A 26,028-nucleotide genomic window follows, 5' to 3' on the forward strand; every position below is an offset into this window, starting at 1 on the left:
TGTCTTGAGAAATGGTGATGAATCTGAAGTTTTGAATTCTTGAGTCATTATGGACAGCTCCTGTTCAATTATAAATACAAAATAATCAAGTGTGACAGAGGCTGGAAAAGGAATCTGAGTTGGTAGGAAGGGATGAAGGGTGTCTAAGCACTTGGTGTAGTTTCAAGGGCTTTTTTTGTGTATTTGCTTTAAAAAGTATGAGTAGTCCTTGAAGGAAGGGTAATAATCCAGATCTCCTTACAATTTGCATTTTAATAGTACTGCTACTAAATAATCATCTCAGTATATTGATACCAGGGTTTAGCATGAATGTCCTCTATTTCCTGTTAAATGTTTTAAGGATGTATTTTGGAGGTTGAAAGTCTTTTCCCTCACTGAAGCAGAGTGGGATTAAAACCTACATCTGAATTGGTTCTTTAAAGTTAGGACTTAAGGTATGTATTAAGTTAAAGGGTTTCTTAGTGGCATAAAGGCAATTACACTCATAAAGTAACGCAAATAATTCTTTGTCTAGAAAACACTGTATAGATGTAGTCCAATTTTCATGACTCCACATGGGCATAACTAAATTCTGTACATTGATAACTTTTCCTTTTGTTGCAGATGCTAAGAAGTGGCGATCCCTTTCAAAGCAGGTGAGCAATAATTCCTGGGTGGTCTCATAACAATATATTTTGGTAGTAGATTTTGTTTGTTATGTAAATGTAGAGGCAGAGGAGAGTTTAATTTCTTCATTTTTGTCACTTCAGACTCAGCTGAATCCAGAATCTCAGATACTTTAGCTGCTGTGCATGCTTTGTTGGATTTACTGACCTTCTCAAGCATCTTTCAGTTTCTCCCTCAGTCTGTATCTGACTGCATTTTTTAGCATCTAGGTGAAATAGTTGTATCCAAAGCTGCCTGAAATATTTATGCCACTCTCACCCTTTTTTGGTGTTTAAGTACCTCTTATTTGTTTTTTCATCTGTGTAAATGTAAACTATCTGTTTCCCTGTATTTTAAGAAAAAGTACATTCATATTCATGGATGAGGTTTGCTTTAGTTCAGGTCGAGTGTTTTAAAACAACTTTTGCTTGGATTTTGTATAAAAACCTTACTGGAATCCAGGGGGACTTATCCTTGGCTTCAGTCAATATGAGCAGTGGTGAGTTATTTCAGCCACAAATACATTGCATGTCTCTCTCCAGCTCAGCAACAGTTAGTATTCATGCAGATGAGTAATTCTTGCAATAATCGTGTGTTCAAAAATTTACAGAGTCCTTCCAAAATCATTGTGGTAACTGAAGTTCAATTAACAGTAGATTTGCATGCAGTTCCTTGTCTTTTATATTGATATCCTAGAATTCAATGATAATCTATTAGGTGTTTCATTAAATACTGAAATGTATGCTTTTAAATTTTTTAAACCTTATTTTTTAGGAACTGAATCAGATCCTTATGGAGACACCACCGGTTTGGAAAGGATCATCCAAACTTTTCCGTAATCTTAATGAGAGAGGTGATTGAGGAGAATTAATTTTCCTGTACCAAATTATCATTCTATTAACTTTTTTTGTGACTAGGTACTTTAATCTGAGTCACATTTTCAAAAATAAAAGAGTGCTTGCTGTTGCTTTCTACATTTTTCACCACAGAAAAGTTTCATGTAATCTCTACAGTGTTTTAATGATGCCATCTTCCAACTATCCTCTTTAAGTGATTGTGGAATCAGAGTTGGTTAAGTTGATGTTTGAATATTTCAGGTTCAGTTTGTTGCCACGAATGATCTCTGGACTATAGACAGAATATTCCAGTAAAGAAACAATATATCTTTGCTTCTTTTCAATGGGTTCAATAATGTGTTTATTTCTAAAGACAGTAGTGATGTCTTATATCACTGAATAAGCATTTTATACACAACACAAAGAGACAGTTTCAGAAATGTTATCTATTCCTTTAAACTCTTCAGATGAGGGCTTTGATAGCTTTTAAAACTCATACTATTGGTAAGCAAAGAGCCAAGAGTCATTCCTGGTCTCCTCTGTTGTATTTTTTCTTTCTTAATAAATTCTATCACTTCACAGGAAAAAAAAATAGAGGGAATTAAACAATGATGGGCTTATAGATATTTAAAAGCTATTTATGATAAATAATCAACATAATTCTTTGCTTATGTTCAGAGTGGCAAAGGTGTGGTGGCACATCTGAAATATTTTCAAAAGCAGACACAAGTACTTATTATAAAAGAAAGACACTTTATGGCTGTTTAAAATAAGCACACCAGCAACAGAATCCCAATCAAACATATGCATGTAATTTATTAATATAACTCAAATGCAGATCAGATTTATTCAAGGAGTAAGTAGTATGGACATACTCTCAAAAGAGGCTCTCTAGTTCATGGAGGCACTCACTTTTTTTTCCCTGAGTCTTTAGCCAGCACTCCAGAGATGCAGGAATTGGCGCATCTTTGCATTGTATTTCAGTGTACACCTTTGCTCTAGGGTGTCTATAAGCTGACTTTTGAAATATTAATTGCATAAAAATTCAGCCTCATAATCTGTTAAGTCAATACATTATCAGTTAAAAAATGCATCTAATGTTGCTTATTAGGTCTGTCATAAAATGTCTACAATATGCACAGTCTTGATTCAATAATATATTACTCCAGTTTTCTGCCAGTGGACTTCTACAGAAGTTGCTGGAATTGGTAGGACTCAAACTGTCAAAGTAAGATGGTAAAATTAGTATTAGACTTTAGTTGTTGGATATCTTTTTGGCATGTCTTATGAAAAAGTGAATTCTATTGCCTAGTTTTACAGAAAATACAAGAAAATGTAATGGGTCTTATGACTGAGTGTAAATTGGTGAAAGAAATGGAAGTAGAATTCAGGTCTCCTTAGTTATAATTTAGTCTTTATTTTTTTGTTTCTTACTCTCTTTTTTTTTTTTTTTTTTTTTTTTTTTTTTTTTAACATGCCCATATAAAGCAATTAGAAAAAGCCTGTGTCCATTTATTTTGCCATGGATTTATGTAATTCAGCAGAGGCATATAGATTTATGCCCATTGACCTTAAGTTTTTATTATGTTTTACCCTTGAGTGCCCTCCTTCTTTTCTTACTGATCTTAGTGTAAGTTTTTCTTTCCCTTCAATCATCATTTCAGAGCCTCTCTCCCATAACACTCAGTGCAATCAACCAGAACTATCTGTTTGCAGTACAATATACCAGTACAAACCAAAGGAGAGAAGGCTTTCAACTCCATTTATAATACTTTCTACATACCTGTGATGGACTACTTGACAATTGCAGAATCACAGAATTAACTAGGTTGGAAAAGACCTTTAAAATCATCACTTTCTTCCTTTCTTACAACAAGGAAGGTGCCATTACAAAAACAAAAAAAAATATATTTACATTTATTGACTAGCTATTAAAGAATGTTTTCCATCACTGAATGAGAACCTTTGAGGTATCTGATTTCTTGATAGGTGCCTGTCCAAACAGATTCAATCAGGCCTCTAAAAACTTAATTTCTGCAAGCTGCTGTATAAAATCAAGAAGATAAAGCATATAGCATATATTACTTAAATGTCTGTATTTAATAATTTCTAATCTTCAATAATGTGTAAATTGGAAAAAAGAGTAGGTGGTATTAAAAAACCGTAGTAACTTCCCTAACTATATCTGCTAGCAGTAAAAAAATACTGGTTCTGAAGACCTAAATTTGCTCTTGTATCAGAAGATGGGATATGAAGTATAATGGAAGTAAAATCCACATGAATGATACAGTGTTTTTAGTTTTAATTGTACAGGTTTTTCAGTACAAAAAAATTCAGATGACTGCTTATCTAGTTTGTCATATATTCAGTTAAGTCAGATTTTAAAAGATATTTAAACATCCAAAGATGTGGCTGTTTTTGGAAAAACTTTTGCACCTGACTTGGACTGAAATCAAGGAGACAGCTAGCAACTTTTGAAAATCCTAGCTGATAGACATCTTTACTCTCAGGCATCTAAATACTTTTTTTTTTCACTCTTTTGAAATAATTTAATATTGTGGACTGACTTAACTTTTGGTTTTGGAGGACAGATAAAACCAATTTCTGAGAAATTAGGAGCAAGTTTTCCTAGTGCATCCTCAAGGTCATTGGAGCTAAAGGCTTTTGGGAGAGCTGCAAGCTGTTTTCCATTCTTTCTGAACTATGAGATGCTTCTCTTCATTGCAGCTCTGGACATTCTGAAAGGTTGTCTCTTTACCCCATACTCCACAGCTAGAAAAGCACAAGTACAACGTGTGGTACCAGACATACTATTTGGGTGTTGACTTCAGCTCTAATTTAAATTTTGCCTTAATCACTTCTGAAGGGAAAAGGAATGCCACAGTGTGGTTCCCTTTTGTAATCTTGCAAAAAAGAGAGATTAAGTTTTCAGTTAATACAGCACATGTGCTTACAAAGCACTTAATAAAGTCAAGAACTGTATTCAAATGGTGTGTATCAGGAGGAAGCCCTATTAATGTTCTCAAAGTAAATGTTTTCATACTGTTAAAGAGTATTTTCGTGAATTACTGGTGGGATTTTTGGAAAGAAAAGTGAATAAATAATTTGTATTAGCTTTTAAGAGTATCCAGATTCTGTTTAATGAGCCATGTTCCACTGATTTACTCACCATGTTTAATGTACTCCTCCCCTAAAATACCAACCCAAATAAAAAGCCCCAAGTCATAAGTGATTATTGTAGACAAATAACTTATTGACTAGGTTGAATAGTTACATGCATACAAGTATGAATATGCATATCCACATGTGCAAAAATTCTTCTTATATATAGATTTAGTGTTTTCAAGTTTAGGATGTGAAGGCAAGGTGAAACTAACATGGCATAATTTTTTTTTTGTCTTCAGGTGTGATATCTTACACAGAATATTTATTCCTCTTATGTATTTTAACAAGTAAGTATTTTCGGAGAAGAAGTCTAAAAGATTCCTTAGAATTTCAAAGCTCTGAATGTGTTGTGTGTTAAATTTTTGCCTTTGTGGAATCTTATGTTATGCATTATTTAAATACAGTATTATCTAGAATACCTTTTTGTAGCTTTTGAGAAAGCTGTGGTATATATTCCAGTTAAATTTGGTTTAGAGCTTAAATTTATTTTCTTGTTTGAAATTCTTACAAAATTTGTAGCTAAATTTGCTGAAGTTCATAAGGGACACTTAATATAGGGAGAACAGAAAGAGACACATTATTGCTTGTTTGTTTCACTAATTAGTGCATAATGGGTAAAATCAAAGAGTCAATGGTAAAATGTGAAGTATTGATATCAGAAATACTAAAAAATTTGAAAAATAATTATTCTATCTCCATAAAATTGAAGTAAAATAACTTAGAGTAAACTAAGCCTGATACAGACTTTTTTATATTTTAAGAGGTGCTTTCTGGGAAGAACCAAAGTATTTTACTTGTCTTTTACTTATATGTAATTAAATAATTTCTATTGGATTCATTAGTGGGGTTTTTTTGGACATGAACTGGATTCCTGTTATGAATCAGAACTGGAACTTGACTCTGAGCCCTTAGTGTCATCCACTGTGGGATCAATAATTCTTCCATCATTTCTTTGTTATCTGAATTAACTTTTGGCCATAATTCATTTATATTGCAAATCAGTGGGTATCCCCAAAATGTTGCCTAAAGGCTTTACTTACAATTACCTTCAAAGTTGCCATGTTTCAGATATAAAGTTCTAACCTGGTCTTAAGTTTTAATGACTCTAAGCATGTAAACAAGAAAATGTTGAGTGTCTTTCAGCATAACATTTACTTTGACCAGGAGTTGCGTCCTGTACCTTTTTTTCCAAAATACTTAGTGTCCTTTAGAACACTGTTTTCATAGAAAATTTATTTTCTACATATCTGTCTTTGTAATATAAAATTTTCTCTACCCCTGAACTAACACTCTTTTATGTGATACTATTCTTGAGTATTTAATGTTCTATTTCTCCTTTTGTGAGCATGCCTTCTGTTTGAATAAATGGGTTATACTGTTTTACAGGTGTTACGATTTGCATTTAATATGTACACAAATATCCTGATTTAAATTAGTTGAGGTTCTGGCTTTTATGAAAGGACACCAAATAATTTCTTAGATTATTATACTTGCTTTCTTTCCAAGGAAACAAATAATTGAGTGTTTGGCATTTTTTTGACAGAGCCACATGCAGGTTTTCGAATTGCTTTCAACATGTTCGATACTGATGGCAATGAAATGGTGGACAAAAAGGAATTCTTAGTGGTATGTATATTTGCAGTTTTTGATGCAGTCTTGAAACTAATGTAGTGGTGTCAATAGTCATGAGAGTACAATCTATATTGCCAGCTATTCTTCACTGAATATAGTAGTTTATTTGCCTTATTTAATATAAATAGTTATTATAATGTAAACTGAAAATAGAAGCTCCTTTTTAGAGTGCACAGGAGTGTTGTATGTAATTATTTTTGAAGCTTAACTCTTACTTTTATTCTGAATCTTTTAATTGCTGTTGTAGTCACAGATAGGCTATTAAGGTAATATAAATGTTTTAATGGTTTTAGCAGAGTTATTTAATTGCTCTGATTTTGAAAGGACTTGTAAAAGAATCTTTTGCTGGGAGATCACCTCACTTTGCCACTTGGTCTGCTGATAATCACGAGTGACCTAAAAATATTGACTGACGTGATGTGACACTGTCATCTGGTTTAGACAAGATTTGTAATGAAATAAAACATGCTGTACATATATCTAGTTTAGCCCATAAATCCATATGCTGAAGCAATTTGCTAAGCTAATTTTTAAGGAGAATATTCCTACAAGTGAAATTGACTTTGACCTGAATGATTTCCATGTGCATTGGAACAGATGGCAGGATACTCAGAATTTGGCAGTAGTTTGGTTGCATCCAAAGTTTTGTTACGTTACTAATTTGAATGACAATATTTTGCAAATTAGAGCTTAACTTTGTTTACGGCTTGGAAAAAGCAGTTCTTTAAGTTCATCTTATTAATTATTTAAGGACAGTTTATTTTTTTCAGGTTATAAATCTAAACAGTTCTAAAAAGCCCAGATTTTGAAAGAAAAATTCACATATTGTAGAGATTTGAAAATGAAGAATAATTTGGCACTTGAGGGGAAATCTTAAATCATCTACTATATATTCATTTTTATCATGATAAATCTGATAATTGCATCTTAAAATTTGAATGCTTCATAAGTTTTTAGGTAGTAGGATGCATCGAGTTCAGGAGAATATTCTTTGCACTAACAAGAGGACTGTTAGATTTATGTTAATTTAATTTATTTTCTGATTTCAGAAGAAATGGGTGGTATAATGAGTGTGATTCTAAGTAAATGCCAGTGATTTATCATTTGAAAAAGACAAGGAAACGCAGAAAATTGACAACTCAAAGTTAGGGCTTCTGAGTTTAAAACAACTGTATGGCTGTTTTAACTGTATGTTAAAAACAGTTCATCATAAACCAGAGATTGTTAGTGTCTGTAGCAACTGTCTGGGATTACACTGAAGCACTCAGTTATGATGAACATAGGTTTTGAAATTTCCTTAGAAATTAACGTTGAAAATTTTATGGCTAGTGGTGCAGACAAGCATTCTGAAGACTATACAAGGCCTTAATTTTCTACTGAACAATAAAACATTTAGAGGAATTGAATCAGATGTCAGAAAAAATGTTTGTGTAAAAGATAAAATTTATATCTTCATATATTTTTGTAGTTGAGTTTATAAATAAATACATGTGAGTACACATGAAAAAAAGTTCAGTGCCTTATTGAAAAAGATGGAGCAAAATACAAATAATGAAACAGACATGGAATGTATTTAAGTGTCAGAGCCAAATTTATTTAAAATAAAGACACCCTGGTTTCCTGTGTGTGGTTTCTTAATTGATTGAAATAAACTATGCTAACCTTAAGAAAATAGAAATATGGAAGAAGCTCTCCTTAACTGAACTCTCCTCAATTCTCCTTTTCAGGGGAATAAGATCTGAGAGCTGAGGGCTTGTTCAGGTGACATGGCTTAAGCAGAACAGGTGTCTGCTTAAATTCTAAATTTATTTTGGAAGGTGATGCCACTTGCAACTTGTGGCATTTTTGTATTCTGTTATTAAATGCACACCTCCTTGTGTGTGCTAATTCTTAATAAGCATCTCCTCCAATTGGAGGAACAAGCCAGTAAAAATTTGGATAATTAACAAAAGGAAAAAATGGAGGAAAAAGAAGACAAGCAAGCATGTTTCATGATTCAGTTAAACAGTGTGGTGGAATAGACTGACAAGTTTGTTCTAAAAGAAAAAAGGGCTTCCATTACAACAGCTAAATGGGAGGAAATTGAAGCAAGAGGCTTTTTCTTTCAGAAGCTGATGCTAAAACTGAAATAAAATAAGGATGTGGGAAAGCGGGAAACCAGGACAATATTTAACTATGGATATTGCATCTTTCTTTCTAACTATGTTTTTAGTCCTCTTCACATCCTGCTATTTATTTGTTCTCTGTCATGATCCCTATATAAAGTTTGTCCTTACTCTTTTTCTGTTAGGAGACTTGGTGGATAAAAGAAAGTAGAATTTTCAAACATTAGATATACTGTCCCCTACCTATGATTGTATTTAACAGATTTGTATAGATTAAACTTGTGTGCAACTCTGCTTCTTTAGGTGTCAGTGATCCTTCAAAAATTATATTTGAACCTTTAAGTCAGAATGTTAGATCTGAAATGCAAAAGACTAAAATAGATAGGTAGATAGATTTTTGTGTAGTAAAAGTAAATATGAAAATACAAGCTCATTCATGATACTGCAGCTGTGATAGAACTGGCCCCAGAACATACATTTGCCATCTTTACTCACCTTACTTTAATATGATTCTCCTGAAAAAAAGGAGACTGTTCAAAAGCTGTCATTAGAACTACCCCAACATTTGTAAAATATTTATCCATCAATTACAGGCAGCTATCAAAAAATTGGTAAGTAAATGCTATTCCATTTTACAAATAAAGAGACTTTGAAGAGCTTTGTTTATGGATCATGTGTTACATGATTCTTGAGGAAAACAGCATGTCTAGTGGAGAATTGAAAAATACTTAATTTTTCATATAACAGCTGTATTGTTTTTGTAAACTAATTTCATGGTGTTTGTTCTTTCCTCTTTGCTTATGTCATAGGGGTGAGGTGAGGGAACAGAAGTATTGTGTTGCCTTGTTATTGGAGATCTTATTTTTGCTGCCTTCAGCAGTCAATCTCATTATCCTGTTTCAAACAATGTTCCTATGAAAGTACTCCTAGACCCTTTTTGCATTCACTTATTTTCACTCACTGGTATCCTATAGCACTCTTTCTAAACAAAAGATCCATTTCCAGAAGTTTAGCAAGGGCTTTAATAATGCATGCAACAGAATCCTACTCCTTCTGCCTCTGTGGCAGGGGAAATACATCCAAGGATGCCTTGCTTTTTACTGATCTTTTTTTGGTTTTTCAATTACTGCCACTCTTCTCTCCCGCTTGATGGCTTGTCACTTCACTTTTCACAAGGGATTTTATTTCTATTTCTCTCTGTTCATTTAACTTTTTTCTGTGCATTGTTCTGGATTGCAAATTGTGTAGTAGTCTCCTATCATGACTCTTTCCTTGTTAGCATAAGTTACAGTTACTTGTGTCTGTAGGTTTGCAAAAAAATTTGAAAAATTTACCAAGGTCTGTAAATTTATCCCATATTAAAAAACAGGTATTGTGATACACAAAATGTTCTGGTCTGTATTTGACTTGTAGGAAATTCCAGAAAACTCAGTAGTCAATTTTGGAAATTCATAGAATGTTTTTTATAAATATGTTTGCTGCTTAATCACTAAGCATTGTATTCTTTGATTTCAATGTTGTCATACCCCTGCAGTAAAGCTTGCTGATCCCTTTGTCTTAGTCATCTGCCTTCTCTGAAATAAAGATATCCTGAAATTTAGTGTGGAAAATTTATTTGCAAAGTTTATCACACATAATTTACATTTCTCACTCCAATCCTTGTGGAGCTCTGTGTACATTACATTACATTATCAGCTTTTACCAGACTTCTGGTAGCTACAGTCGTGCCTTTGAAAGGACTGCCACAACTGTGTCTGTATGCCGAGGTGTTTGGTTCTGAAAATACCATATTCTAGATCTACAAGTTTCTCAGATCAGGGTTTATTCTTTTTCTAGCCCACTTAGAGGAAAACAAATGCTACATGTGATAGTACAATATTTTCTCAAGCAGTTTTTAAAAAGCTGAAGTTCTAGTAAACACCTAGATGATATCATAGTTAATACTACTCTGTCTTGCTAAACACTGTGGGACTTTTTCCTAATGGTTTGGGAACATTAATTGGTGTTACTATAAATAAAAAAATGCCTAAATAAAACAGATACTTGCAAAGAAAGATAAGTACAATCCGGTTCTTACTGTGAAGACTACAAAAATAAATACGCTTAAGAATCTGTATGTTTGAAATCTTCTATTTGAGGTTTTCTCAGAAGTTATGTTTAAAGCTCTTCATGTTGAGATAGTTGTGAAAGGGGTGTTTTACAGGACCTGAAGGTATTCTTTGAACAGACTTGAAAAGAAAGGGTACTTGATAAATTACTCTTGAATAGTAGTTTGTTGCTGCTGAAGGGGAATGTTTCACCCCCTCCAGGTGTTTCTACCCCTCCCTTGTGCCAGCAGGAGTAAGAACTGATCAGATTGGAAACTAATATGAAAAAAAGATTGATCCGGCTGACTACATAACCACACAGATACTAATTAGAACCTGACAAGAAAGGATGTGCCTTGAGGTGGTGAAAAAGGGTGGAACTTCCCCTTTTTATATAGGCCAGACTGGCTAAATAGGATGTTCTTAGTATTGTGCTCCCAAGTAGAATTGTTGCCCTTATTTTGTGGAATAGAATTGTTGCCCTTAATTTTTCACTTTCTATATGATACTTTAAGTCACAGAAGGAAAATGAAGGCATGATTATGAATAGTATGAATAAAGCATCATTGAAACTCTGGTATTTCAGTAAAGGACTGCATTTTAATACTGTTAGTAACGTTCCTTATGATGAAGGATATTGTTATGCACGTGAAAACAGACTGAACAGTAACTATGAACAACATGGTTTGGTTTTTAGCTCCAAGAGATCTTCAGGAAAAAAAATGAGAAAAGAGAAAAAAGAGGAGATGAAGAAAAACGTGCAATGCTGGTAAGTAAAATCAGAGAAGTTGCATCTGGTAGTTTTTTCACTTTTTTTGATGTAGGACAAAATTATATGTGTATATATTTCACCAATCCTTTTTTTTTAAACACTAAATTCATATTGCTAAAAGAATATTCATAACTTTATACGTAAAAAAAAAGCAATATTTAGCCATATTTCCATTAACTGCAGTTAATGGAAAAAAAAAGAGTAAGTGGTTTATAGGAAGGAAAAAATTGTGTTTCAATGCTGCACTGTATGTTATGACAGTAGATTTAATTTCATTTGGAGTTTAGAAATTGAGGGAAAAGTGAATAGTAATAACCCAGTGTCTGTAATGACAGAAAGTGGTACTGTCTATAGCAGTGAGAGATCTCAGTGGGAAGACCAAGTTATACTTTTGCTTTCAGAGCTAACTGAAGCTGTTCATGTAGACCTACTCATCCTGGTGCTTGTTATCCTCATAGTAGTTTTAAAATACATTATGAAAAGTTACAACTGAACTTAGATTTTATATTCAAATTTAATTTCTTATTAAATAATGCTTATGACCTATGCAAAATACATTAATCTGAATGTATTTTCATGAAATATTGGGTAGTCACATAATGTCAAATTTGCTTTTCATGCAAATAAATAAAAAAGGTAAGTCAGAAATAAATGAGTTTGTGGTGTTTTGTCTGAGGGACAGCAGCAGTAGAAGGTACTTCTTTAAATGTTGAAAAAATAAATATCAGGGACAAATCTTTGTCAAGCAGAGAGCAGAAAAACGTGTTCCATTTGCATATTTATGGAAGAATTCCTTATTATAAGAAACATTTTGACATATCAGCAGAGCTTCTCAGTGTCCATTTTATTTTTCCAACATCATCAATGCTCAGTCTCAGTTCTTTGTCCCTGAACCACACCAAGCATGATTTTCAACAATTAATACTTTTTAAACCTTCCCTGAAAAAAAAAAGTAAGGATTTTTTCTTCCCACACTGAGGGACCTATCCTGCTCAGCTTTTCAAAACTGTATGCCAGTTGTTGAATCTCTCATAGACTGTTTATTTTTAACAAAGGAATCTTCTACTTAAAGGGAGAGCTTTTGGAAAACCTAAAGATTGCAAGATGGCACATAAGTCCTGAGGGTAAACTCTAAAAGTCTGCATTTCTCTTTTGAAAATTTGAAGAGTAAGACTGGAAATAAACCATTTTTTTCTTCACTTTGAAAACAAATAAACAAAAAGACTAATAATATATAAAGTAAAGGTTTGCTTGTCTTAACCTATTCTGTTGTCTTTTTTTCCCCCTTCTTTTATCTTCATTCTGACATGTGATACTTGGCTTGGCCCATTTTTGCTGTATGTCAGCGTCTTCAACTTTATGGATATCATACTCCTACTAACAGTGTATGTACTCTAATTATTTTCAATTGATGCAGTCTTCACCAGTGAGATGAAATGATATGCTATAAGAAAATTTATTGTATTTAACTTTTTACCAAGTAGATTATTTTTGCTAATCAGTAAAAAAATGAGGAATCTTGACTTACATAAAAGATTGTTGCATGCATGCTGAACATGCAGGCCTACCAGGAGGAAAGGTTGCTCTCCATTTATATACAATGGAGGAAACAGTATTTCTAAGGAAATGTACAAAATACATTTGAATTAACTATGGACATGTTTTTAATTAATGTGTGTAAATTAAGTCATCCTGCATGAGTCATTTGATCCATCTCTTTGTTTCCTGGGGTGCAATGTGAATAATTAGTCAGCTGAATCCTTCACCTCTTTATTGCCCCCAAAAAGTAACCTGAAGAGAGCTTTCCTATTTTTTAGGCTTCACCTACAGAACAAATACATAAGAATTTTCAGTGCTGAACTAGGAAAAAATTTTACAGAAAATATTCCCTGTATCAATTAGGTGACAGTAATCTTCTTTTCCATCATTTTTGAGGGATGAAAAGGATAAGAAGCAAGGGATCTTCTGAGGTTTTTAATGTCTTCATCATGACTTGATTAATTTCTGTATCATGGCAGAAGTAAAACAGTTTTATAAAAAACAGACTGATCTGATGTTTAAATAGAATAATTAATCTTGTAGCATTATTGTGATATTCCAGGTGGGGGGATGGAATCCAGGAGAATTAGATGACTAGTGAAATTCCAATTTTAAAATTTGTTTCTTTATATAATTATTCAGAAATGCAGTGATTTATTTCTTGTGGAGTTGGCACCTGCAATTTGAGCAATAAGTAGGAAGGAAGTCTGTGGAATTAAAATGTGCAGTTGACATGATGTGCACACTACAATGATGTGATTAAAATGAAGTAGAATATGCAGAACCTTATGATTCAATAGATTTCAGGCTTTACTGTAACAAAACTTGCAGTGATTGCTATATTCCCATGCTTCCTCCTGTTTCAAACTGAAACCAAACTGGTTAGGCATTCTACTTATGTAATTTTCAGCTTCAGTAAAAAAATCTCCTGGATTCCAGCCATGTCCAAGCACTTTATCAAGATAATGCCCAGGTGTATGCATTTTTGCCCTCCTACAATCTGAATGGAGATCTCCATGTGAAGGAGACTTAGGTGTATTCAATAAATCCCTCATCTCCTAAAATTGATATTTTGGGTTTCTATTTCTCCTACTGAAATAAGAAGTGTAGCAACCTTTTATTTCCCTTGATGCCCTGAGGAGTTGAAGATACCCAGGTTCCAAGGACATGCAACCCTAAAATGTCTGGGATAATCCAGCATGCTGCCTCATGCATGAGGCCCTTCTCTTTACTTCATCTTACAAATCAGTTCTGATTTTTTTTTTAAATGTCTTGAGTCCATAGGCCATAAAAAGGATATGGTGATGTTTTAAATGGGTTAAATATTTTAGTATTTTCATTTCCATAGGTTAATTCTTTCAAGTCATGTTCTGGTGCATACTGCATTTGTGTCTAAGATTGCTTTGACATGTACTGCATGAGTGCTTTCACTGGCCAAATGCCAACCAGAACATGGTAACTATGATGTGATGCATGTAAAGGAAACAAAATGTGCACGCCCAGAAGTACTAATTCAATTGATTAAAGTAATTCCAGTAAGAGAACAAATTCAATTAATATTTAAATTAGATAATCATAGAATTGTATGCATGAAAGAATGTGGTGTTCATTCACACGACTTAAAAGTTTGATCATCAGATGTGGATAGTGTTTTCCTGATAAGTTACAGTTGAACTTACTAGGCTTGTTTTTTGCCTTTCTTTGTTGGTGCAATGATGTAATAATAAATATTAGATTGCATTATTTTATATGAATAGTTGTATGGTGATAATTTTATTTTAGCAATTAAAAAATAATTTTATGAGTATATAAATTAATATTTTATGGAAAAACAATTGAAGATAAAAACAGTGGCAAAATGCTGAATTTAAATGGCCATTTTGACATGTTCTTTTAGTAAATATTTTCACTTGTGCTTTCTTGAACTTACTTTGTTTGGGAAGATGGAGTCTGGTGATACTTTTGGCGCAGCCAAGAGCATTAAGCAAGCAGCTGTAATAGACCAGTGTTCCTTTCATTTACAAAGTATCATGTAACTGGTTAAAATGTCACTGTTTGAAAGCAAGAGAACCAAGCCCTGCTTTTGAAGATCTGTTAGAAAAAATTTTAAACTTTATAAATGGTCATTCTGTTCTTTTTTGTTTTTCAAACAATTGTGCTTCTTGAAACTGCAGGTTCTTAAAACAGAAGGAGAGGACCTTGTCCCCAGAAGCTATTGGGATACTTTGAGACGTAGTACAAGCCAAGCACTCTTTTCAGACCTTGCGGAGGTATAAAACAACCTCTCTGGTCTCCAGTCCATAAACAGACTGCTATTTTATTTGTTCTGTTCTGATTGCTTTCTTATATTATGCACCTTGTTTCTTCTTTTCCTTTTAATTCCTTTTTTGGTTTAAACTTGCAAGTTCTCAGATGAAATGCTTTTGCGTCTATACAATGTGATAATTGAAGGTTGTCATTTCCAAGAAAAAGCAAAGTTACCTTTTGAAAGAGTTGGAAGATTAAGTCGTCATCAGTCCAGAATGAAGTATTTTCTAACAATAATAGTCATGGCATTTCAAAGTTAGAGAAGCACTTCAGGAAACCTTTGTCATTTAGATGTGGTCCAGTAAAATTATAACTTTATTGAGAGTTGTAGCCCTTTAAGCTTGTAATCTTTATGTCCTTAATGTGCATTTCTTGTATATTATATTCTTATATTATATATAAGAGCCAATCTTCACAGAAAGTATAATGCAAAGAATGTTTTAATTACTGGAGAAAACCAGGATTGTTTTAAGGTAACCAGAACATTGGTCCATCTTTTTTTTAATATTATATAGTCATTATGGAGATCTAGAAATACCACTGGGCTGTCAAATTAATTTCCATAATTCTTTAAATTCTAGTAATTCTTGTTTCATGATCTGCTTCTAGATAATTGAGTCAGATATTTCTTTGTATTTATAATTTCAGAGGGTCAGAAAACCAGATAATTTATACTTTTCTGTGCCACACACAGTGAGAGTGATTGCTCTGCTGGTAGTGGCAGTAAAAAACAGACAGCAAGTCCCCACTGACTCTGGTCTCAGAGTTCAATTATGATCCTAAGGAGGATCATAATGAGAAAAAAACAAGGAACTGAAACTGGCTTCCAGAGTGAAACAGACTTTTTCCCTGGTTTGGAAGCAATGTGTGCTTCACATTAAAAGTAATTAGTGTTTTGTCCCTGCTGTTCCTCTGCAGAAGCTGTTGAATAACCTGAGGACTTCGATGGACTTATTTCTAATTTTTAGGCTAAATTTATTCATAGTCCCAACCAATCTCTTGTTCATTAATTTTCATAGGGCTTTTTCTTCTTTAGTGTTAATCTTCTTACTCATGGTTGCATTTAAAAATGCAGTCATAGCCCTCTGTTTAAATTTATTTGAATTTTAATTAAGGGCCAAACAAAATAAGACATTTTATTTTTCTTTTAAGGTAGAACCTACATTTCCTAGGTATCAAATCAGCCTTTTCTGTATTTCTCTCAGCTTATGGTCATTTGCCCTTGAACAAAACAAGATGTAGTGTTACAGAAATGGGTTTTTTAACAATATCCATAGTAATAACATATGTACAGTAATCTTACAGTAAAGCAGTATACCCAGCCTATCTTCCCTTGCTTCTACATTGATGAGCTTCTGAATTGTTAATTCAGTTATTAATCCAAATTTATTCCACCAAATTTTAAAATCCAGAATATCAGTGCTCTTGTCTAGTCAGATGAGGAGATACAGAGAGGAGAGAAGGCTTCTCATTTCACTTGATTATTCAAGAAGCTTGGGGCATTGAGTTTTCTGAATGAAATGTCATCTTAATGTACTGTTAGCTGGCATGAATTCAGTCCCAAGTATAACTGGACAGAAGTTTGGTAATGTCTATACATGTTTAATTTGAAGAGAGAGAGGTTTTTAAATATCCAATACCTCAGACTAATATCTGTAACTATAATGTAATTGAAGCATAATAGCAGCTATAGACATAGTGATTTAAATTCTCTGTAAAGGGTAAAAAACCCCTGTCTGCTCACCTGTAAATCATTTTATGAAGAAAAGCCATGTTCTGCATTTTCTCCACTGACAATTTCCCACTTCTCGCTGTAATTATCTTTATCTTGCTTGGTTTGGGCCAGCTGGCTTTCATCCATATTCTTATCTCTCCCAGGTAGTCTTGCACCTGAATAGTATTATAGCTGTTTGTAGTAAAAAAGTGGCATAAAGCAAGGTGACACTGGTATCTGTGTTGTTTCATAGTATTATGAGAAATCTATATGTAAGTTGAAAAGGAGAGTAAATAGGGTTTGTTGCTATGGGAATCAAAATATCTCTTTGGAGAGTAAAGTTATTTTTCACAACTAGGTTTTTCTAGTGTATAATACTGTTTCTGTTCTTACTAATTTAGCAATTCTACCGTCCTGTTGGAATATGGGAGTTATCACTAAATTCAGTTTTGAGGTTTATTCTTAAATTACTAAGTGAAACTGGAAATCAGTAGGTTAGTTATCACTGTGGAAAAATCAAGAATTTGCAGAAAGAAAAGTCTTATTAAGTCAAACCATAATATACATAATTATTGGAAGATATTGATAAAAGTGGAATCAATACTCATAAGCATTACCTACTTTTAGTCCAACCTTGTTAATCAAGAACTTGAAATAGATTTTGAAGAATAGAAAATAGATAGACTTCATGCACTGTAGGTTAGGAAATAAAAAAGGAAAAGATATTGCCATTATGCAGCAGTCAATAAGGTGATTGAAACACTTGTCTTCAGTCTGTCTCTTTACCTAGATTTGTATTCCAGTTAGTGTAAAGGTAAAGAGAAAGGAGAAGGATTTTACTCTCATTTAAATGGCTGCAAAATATACTTCATCAAAATTGAGGCTCATATTTGTTTGTATACATGGAACCAGGTGAGGTAATTTAACTTCCACTGATCTAAAATAAATAAAATTAATTTTATAATGAAAAATAAATAATAGCTTTAAATGATTAGGACTTCTGGTTTTATCCTGTACCAAATAAAAGAGAGAATTTATTTAATGCTGTCAGTGCAGAAGGAGCACAGGAATAGTTTTCAGTTGCCTGCAGTTCTTCAGAGAAGCATATTGGGTTGAGTTTCTGCAGTGAGGTTTTTGTTTGGGGTTTTTTCATTTAGTGAGGCCAACCAAGAGGGAATTGTGAAAAGACTTACAGATTGTATTTTTTTTAAACGGTTCTTTAGATATGGGTGAATGCAACCTAAGTCTAAGGTTTTGAAATGTTTTTGCAAGATGAAAGGCTGTAATTTAACATCTGATATCTTTTCAGTGTACTTGAGGGAAATTGTTTGAATGTGCTTAGGGATTTAATTGCTTAAAAGACAGAAGAAATCAGGGTATCTGCATTTCAGTATATTGTGTCCTGCAGTGGAGGATAACAACATTAAAAGACAAATAGTGATTACTTTTCTGAATTGGTTTGCTCACTTGAAGAGCAGAGCTGTCTTAATTGAAGGGCATGGAATATCTCTACCTCTATATACACTATGTCATCTTGTTTCACCCTGGAGAAGAGTATGAGAATAAAGAGGAAGCTAGAGTACATGAAATACAATCTTGAGAATCCTAAACTGATTATACTAAAGGACAGAAAAGTCTCTCTCATTTCTTTAGATTGGATGTTGAAAGGAAGGGATCTGTGTTGTTACTGCCTTGTGTTTTCCCTTGTTGTTGATACATAAATACTCTTTAATGAATATTGCACTTTACATTTTTTACAAATCAATATGTAAATTTGAAAACAATATAGTACATTTTAGAGAATGTAGATGTGAAATGCTTTTTCATGTTACATGATTTATCATGATGTTGAACTATTGCATATTGTTCAAAATTTTTTCTTGGTTTCTTCACTTAGAGTTTCTTTGTGTGTTAGAAATTTATAGCCTCTTCAGTGAAGAAATAGAGTCAGACTTGCAGAACTCTGAGTGTGGCTTGCAGGTTTATACATGTAGATCTTTATAGAGCTGTATAAAGAGTTTTCTATACCTATGGTAGATCCCACAGGTTTATAATGTATCATTATGGTGATAAATTATTGCTGTTCCATCTCCCAAATTTGCCAGGTTTCTGTACTGTGCCTTGTTTTGCACTGTAACACTAGAGTCAGCAGGAAAACTTCCTAATGGGTGGTAGCTTGCCTAGGAAGAGCAGACTGCTCTTCTACTCTTGGTTTTTCATGAAGTCTTATCTTTGTAAGAAAAATGAGAGCTTGGACAGAAGGTAATCCCTAAGCAGGTGCAGTAAAGAGACTAAATACATTACTTTTTAAATTTCAGATGTTGGTAGAAGCATGTTAATTCCAGGAGAACAGTGTCATGTTGGACTACTGTCGCTTATTCAAGAGCCTTATATTACTGAATTATTCTAGCTCTTCAGTGTGTCAAGAACTTCTTTTTCAAAGAAGTAAAATCAATGCATGCATACAAAAAGGTCAATAAATATATAGTAAAAAAAGCGGAATATTATGTAGGCACTATATACAGATGATACTTACTTCTGTTTGAATTCCTGTTTACAACTTTTGCTATTACGAATGGTCAAAATTAGTTGGCTTTCTCTTCTAATTCTGGCCTTCAAAATCTGTTATTTATTAAGGAAAAAGTATTAATACATATTCAGAAATTTATGTCCTGCACAGAGACCACAACCCAGTAGATGAGGAACATTCTTAAAACAATTAATCCAAATCTTGCTTCATTATTTCAAAATATTTCATAATTCTGGTGTTTTAAATGTGTTTGTGCAGTAACATTTAAGATGTGGCTATCTGCCACTTACCAAAAAGAATCATGTGAAGTACACCTAAATTGATGTGATTTTGGAACACAATACTGTACTTACTTATGAAATATAGAATGAAAGTATATGGACTAATGTTCTTTAACTTCTTTGTAGTTTCATTGTAGAAGGGAGATCGTGTACAAAGGGAGTTAGCATTTTATGATTTACCTTAACAGACAAGAATTTTTTTTTTTTTCCTCTCAAGTTTCTGGTTTTATTTTACATACCTTTCCCCCCTTCATTGTAGCTTCCATTACATCATTCTCTTGGTTTAACTGCTTTCTACTAAATGCAATTAACAGCTACTGCTATTTTTGTGTTAAAGTTGCATGGCAAAATTAATGTAATGAATTTCAATACTAAAATCTTTTTTAAAACTATAAACATAAAATACTCTTTTAATAGAAAAGTCTATTATGATGATAGGCATTCTCAGATTATACTTCTGTATCTGATCCAATCATGGCCTTTAATTTTTTTTTATTCTAATATTTAAGCGTGCTGATGATTTTTCAAGTTCACTGTCAGATACTACACTGCTTGTACACTTTTTTGGCAAGAAAGGAAAAGCTGAACTGAACTTTGAAGATTTTTATAGGTGAGTCTCAACTTCATTAATTCCTTGTTAAAATATTTGTGTAGTTGTTCTAATTAATGTGAACTATATTACAATACACATAGCAGGTTCATTTATATGGTTTATGTTCTTTTTGTGTGTGTTATGTACACAAAGAGGAAAATAATTGTGGCCTAACAATAAGTGGCCTAACAATAAAAAGTTGTCTTCTAGTGCTGCTGCATTTGCAAATTTTGTTAGCATTTGTGTGTTTGGTTAATTTGGGGTGGAAAAGTTATACCCCACCCTGTCCTTATTGATAGGTAGGAAGTACTTTCTTGGTACTGAATTATTTATGTCTTCTCCCCTATTTGTCAGTGCTTTAAAATAAAAATGTGAATCTCTGCACTTACGGACATATTTAAATGCAGATTTTTCTGAAGATATGAACAAGCTTATTTGTGTTAAAGTTAAAACTCAATGGAATCTATTGGCTTAGTTATTGTGACAGTAAATATAGAATTCAAAAATACAGGAAGAGTGCCATAAAAACCAAACCATAAAACTGTATGCTTCTGCAGAATTGGGAGAGATGCAATGTTTAGTTATTGCTTCCTCAGTAAATACTCATAAAATCTATTGTCTTTATCATTATCACTTTGCTGTGCATTCCAATCAGAAGTCTGCAAAATATTTTGAATTAAATGAGAAGTCCTGAAAAGTATTCAGTATTTTACATAATATAAAAACTGTATCATTTAGTGAAATTATGACATATGTTCAAAGTAGGAAGCAGCAAAAAAGGTAGTTTTACAAAAGGCATCTAGTTAAAATTCTATGGGTTGTATTTGACAATGAGATGAACATGAGCTCCCAGTGCACTACTGTGACCAGAGAGCTAATTGCACCCTTGGCTGTAGGACTAGAACATCACACAGAATCAAAGAAGTTACTTTTCCTCTTTATAGGTAGTTGGTTTTATATTTGGTGTCAAGAATATACTGAATTGGTTGTTAAGCTCGGAAGAGTTTATAGAAATATCATGAGAATAGTGAAGTATCTTTTAAAAGGGTTAGATTGAAAGACTGCAAGCACTCATCATCATATTCAGCTTGTTAAAAAGACAAAGGTAAGGTGAAATTTCAAACTGTAAGTAACTACATGGAGAATAAATTCTGGGAATTACTTTAGTATCATGATGGAATTTTGAATTTAGGATATACAAATAAAGTTTTGTGACCCACTGAAGAAGAAAATTGGGCAAACACAAACTAGAATTAATTACAAATGTAAGTATCAAGTAATTCCTTACTAACACATTTCATCATTGTGTTAAGATTGTTGCATTGACTTGAAAATATGTCAATATAGATAAGAGATTTACCAAATTTACCATCAGTGCTGCAAAAAGAGAACTTATTTGTGTACCATTATTTGGCTTATATTCTATGAGTCTTTCAAGGACATGAAGTAGAAATACAAAGTACAACAATTTCTTCATGTTTTGTTTGTGCTTTAGATTTATGGATAACCTGCAAACTGAGGTTCTAGAGATAGAATTCCTTTCTTACTCTAATGGGATGAACACCATCAGTGAGGAAGACTTTGCCCATATTCTCTTGAGGTACACAAATGTGGAGAATACATCAAGTTACCTGGAAAACATGCGCTGCAGTATTCCTGAAGAAAAGGTAATTGTTTAGCAGTGGACCACAGCATGCAGTCCCAGCGTCATTAAGATGAAAACATAGCTTTGTTGAATTGCTTAGCACTAGGATTTTATTTTGATCATAAACTGCATGCCTGATTTTTCAGATTACTTGCTGAATAAAAAGAGAAGAGTAAATAGCATAGAATTATATTCCATAGGATTTAGCTAGTAGTATTGCTGAAGTTTAGATAGAATGTAACAGACAAATAGAACAGATTAAATTGCAAAAACTGTAAGACATTAAAAAGAAAAATTTTCTAGCAATGAATTATTAAAAAAACTTCCTTCCTTCCTTCCTTGTTCTTTCTTTCTTTCTTTCTTTCTTTCTTTCTTTCTTTCTTTCTTTCTTTCTTTCTTTCTTTCTTTCTTTCTTTCTTTCTTTCTTTCTTTCTTTCTTTCTTTTTCTTTCTTTCTTTCTTTCTTTCTTTCTTTCTTTCTTTCTTTCTTTCTTTCTTTCTTTCTTTCTTTCTTTCTTTCTTTCTTTCTTTCTTTCTTTCTCTTTCTTTCTCTCTCTCTTTCTCTTTCTCTCTCTCTTTCCTTCTTTCTTTTTCTTTCTTTCTTTCTTTCTTTCTTTCTTTCTTTCTCTCTTTCTCTCTTTCTTTCTTTCTCTCTTTCTCTCTTTCTCTCTTTCTCTCTTTCTCTCTTTCTCTCTTTCTCTCTTTCTCTCTTTCTCTCTCTCTTTCTCTCTTTCTCTCTTTCTCTCTTTCTCTCTTCCTCCTTCCCTTTCCTTCTTTTGTTCTTCTTTGCACTGCCACTGGAATGGCATATCCTCAGAAATAACATCACATTCTATCTCATTGTTTTATAATCTTACTAGTGGATTGTTTGTAATTATTGTTGGATGTGTATGGGTTTTTTAATTGCTGAAGAGACAGAAATGATAATATAAACAGTAAAGGTCAGGAGATTGATAGTCCTTAATTTGTTTAACAGCAAATATATTGTCAGAAGTGTATCTGAGAGAAGTGTAGTAGCAGCTACAGTGATAATCTATAGCATAACATTAAAAGTCGCTCTTCAAACATGGGATATTTTGGATATACTTTGCCTGTCCTAGAAATCTAACTCTTTCAACAGCTATATCCTTTAATAGCATCAGCAGCAGAGCCTGCAAAGTAAAGTAATCAAGTTTGAACAGTTTTGTTTAGGTTTTGATTTTATTTGAGCAATGATACTGTAATTTCAGTCTTCACCGTAAGTAGGATCAATCAACTGACCTGATAGAAGCACACTCCAAAAATCAGCAGTTTTCTGTTCTGATATCTGGATTATCTGATTCTTGTTGTGGTTGTACAGTAGTTGAGGCCACTGAGTGTTAAATATAGCTGGGAAAGCAGGGCTGTCTCTCTTGACCAGGTTAGGTGTCAGATGAAGTGGTAAGGCTGGGATCAGAGCTCCTGCTCAGTCACCCTTTCCAAGTTCCTGGTCTGGGCACTGAAGTCCTCAGATCAAACGGCTGTAAAAGATCTGTGCAGCTTTCAATATTCAGAGCCAAGACAGTGCAACACAACTGCTATAACTTCATGGTTCCAGATGGAAATCTGAAAAAAAAAACCCAAATAAACACTTACTATGGGTCTTGTATAGAAACAATAATGTAAGTATCAGATGGGGAACTGAAAAATAATTACAGTTGTAGCTATAGAGAAATACTTTGAATGTTAAAGGTGAAGTTAAATAAATGTACAGACACTTTCTTTTGAACACAAGGTAGTAGTCTTTGAAGTTCATCTCTAAGTTGTCCAATGTCATAGCAAGTATTCCACTGTAGTTTCTTCTTCTTGATCTCTGATGGGACCTTGAATTAAGGAAAACTTCCATGCAGAAAGCTTTGTCACTCAGTTAGAAATTTGCTTTTTTGCTGTGCTCTGAGAATGTCCTGGCACTGAACAAGTGCCATAGATCTGTAGATCTATATAGATCATAGATTTCTCATATGCTATACTTCATTAAGAGAAACAACACATGGCTGTTTTTCATAACTTTGTTTCATTGGCTTGGTAAATGTAGTGTCACTATATCTCTTATGCAGACTGCAGGCTTTTAAGAATAGGACTTTGCCTCTTACTGCTATGGAGGTGTTGTTCATATGTTGTCAAATTTTTTGACTCATCCTAGCACTATAATTTGAAAATCATAAAATTTGCTCTTTATTTCATGATTCTGATATGCTGCAATACTAATACTAACCAGAGGATTCCATTTAGAAGAAATATTGGTTGAGTCTGTAAAGCAGTAGGCCTGTACTCTCACAGCTGGCAATGTTAATCTTTCATGGTGCTGTGTGAAGAAGAGCCTAAAGCAGCATGATGATCTTTTACCATATTGTAATCATGTTAAAATGTTCAGCTGGCATGCTCCCTAGTCACAGGATGTTTTCCTCCTTTTACTAACTAGATGCCAAACAGTGATTCATGTAAGTTGGCATCACAAATTACTATGGATATCAGCTCCCGAAGAAAGTCTGTGCATTTTTAGCAGCATTGGTACATTAATCTGAGTTTTCTTTGCTGTTGTAAAATATAATCTGTCCATATAAGTAAAAAAGTTAGCTTTATTTTTTACTACTCCTCTACCAGCAGGATCAGGGAGAGAATTGGAAGGGTAAAATCCAGAAAATTTGAGGGATGAGAAAGAGACCGTTTATTAGGAAAAGCAAAAGTCATGCACACAAATAAGATTTTTTGAATAGCCTGATCTCTTACACCTCTTAATGCATTCCGAAATTTTGCAGACAAATTGGTGCACATCAAGGATTTGTGAACCTAAAAATGTCAGCTCAAGACTTTGGTGGATACTCTCTACAACTGCTATTTTGCCATAGTACCTGAGGCTCCTGGCTGAGAAATGAAGTTTCACTGATCTAAGAATTCCACAAATGCATGACAGAGTTATTCCAGTCCCATAGAGTTTTCAGTCTAAATACAGTGCAAGAACTAGAATTTGGACTCATAAACTAATAGTGTCAGAGGCAGTACTGACAATATTAAATCAAGTTTTTAAGATAAAAATTTAAATAAGGTGGTTGTTCTGCTTTTGTATATGAAGGTTTCCTCACAATTGTGAAGGATCTACTTGTTGAGAAAAGCAATTCATGATGTAGATGGGCCAAGTTCTCCAAAGTGTTTATAACTCTTAGATAGCAGTTAGGTAGGATCACTTAAGCAGGGGTTTACATCTTAAGTGGGTGGAGACTACTAAATTCTTCTGTTGTAACAATGTTATGTTGCTCTCCACATTTTTCCGCAGTCCTTGCTGTTTCATACAGGTTAGCATCCAACCTCTGCCATCTTCACCTCTGGCACAAACCCACATTTGCATGTTTTCTGTGCTCCATCATACTATAAAGACTATATGTTTGAGGAGACACATTCAGTATGGCTGAGACCAGTGGGAATTTGATACAGGCAATATTCCTGGCTTTGTTCAAAGTCTCATTTTCAGATCTTTACCAGAATTGATTTAGAGATAGATTATCAGATATTTGGATCGCTAACTAGGATGAAAGAATAACAAATGTATGAGGAATGAAGATAAACTCTTTTAACAAGAACACTTGCAGGGAAACTTTCACAAAAGATATTCTAAAGTCTGATCAAAATACAATTGATTTTTTAAAAACTGGACAAACCCTGCAGTACTTGCAAACACTCAGCTGAAGAGACTTGATGTCTAAATCTGGATATGTAAGAATTTAACCCTAAAGTACAGGCTTAAGGTAGATAATAAAATACATATATCTATGAAAAAATTATAAATTTATGCATAAATAATATATTTATCAATCCATTCAATGTATTTGTATGAGCACATACACTCATATTTATATATAACAGTGGTTTACAGGTTTTTAGTAGTAAATATACTCCAATGTTAATTGAAACCTAGGCTTTTTATTCTCAGTATTAACTCGTATTGTAATAATCCTGGAATTATTAAAAATTGCCCTCAGCAACAGAACAGTATTTTTGACTGCTCTGGTGAGAATTGCTGTCTTGTTGCAGTCACAGATAGGAAAGACATACTGTATTCCTCAAGAAAATCCAGTTTTCTACTTTATTGATTTTTATTTCAAATTTCCCTTTTTTAAAATGGCTGTGGTATCTGTTCTTAAATGAAGTAAACATATGTAATTG

At 33.2% G+C, this 26,028-nt stretch overlaps 1 protein-coding gene across 8 annotated transcripts in view; it reads left to right on the plus strand.

Annotated features, from left to right (window-relative positions):
- MICU3 (mitochondrial calcium uptake family member 3) overlaps window positions 1–26,028 on the plus strand; it is a 51,328-nt gene that overhangs the window by 14,572 nt on the left and 10,728 nt on the right. For 2 of the 8 annotated variants that reach the window (XM_079306736.1, XM_079306738.1), the window contains exons 3-11: window positions 604–635; window positions 1,420–1,498; window positions 4,886–4,933; window positions 6,190–6,272; window positions 11,168–11,239; window positions 12,589–12,627; window positions 14,956–15,051; window positions 20,123–20,223; window positions 21,701–21,872. In XM_079306736.1, coding sequence (XP_079162862.1) covers window positions 604–635; window positions 1,420–1,498; window positions 4,886–4,933; window positions 6,190–6,272; window positions 11,168–11,239; window positions 12,589–12,627; window positions 14,956–15,051; window positions 20,123–20,223; window positions 21,701–21,872 — 722 coding nt within the window. The remainder of the gene's footprint in view (window positions 1–603; window positions 636–1,419; window positions 1,499–4,885; window positions 4,934–6,189; window positions 6,273–11,167; window positions 11,240–12,588; window positions 12,628–14,955; window positions 15,052–20,122; window positions 20,224–21,700; window positions 21,873–26,028) is intronic. The other 6 variants (XM_079306737.1, XM_079306739.1, XM_079306740.1 and 3 more) reach the window with 3 other exon arrangements.

The sequence above is a fragment of the Erithacus rubecula genome, assembly GCF_903797595.1.
Source record: "Erithacus rubecula genome assembly, chromosome: 5".
NCBI lineage: Eukaryota > Metazoa > Chordata > Aves > Passeriformes > Muscicapidae > Erithacus > Erithacus rubecula.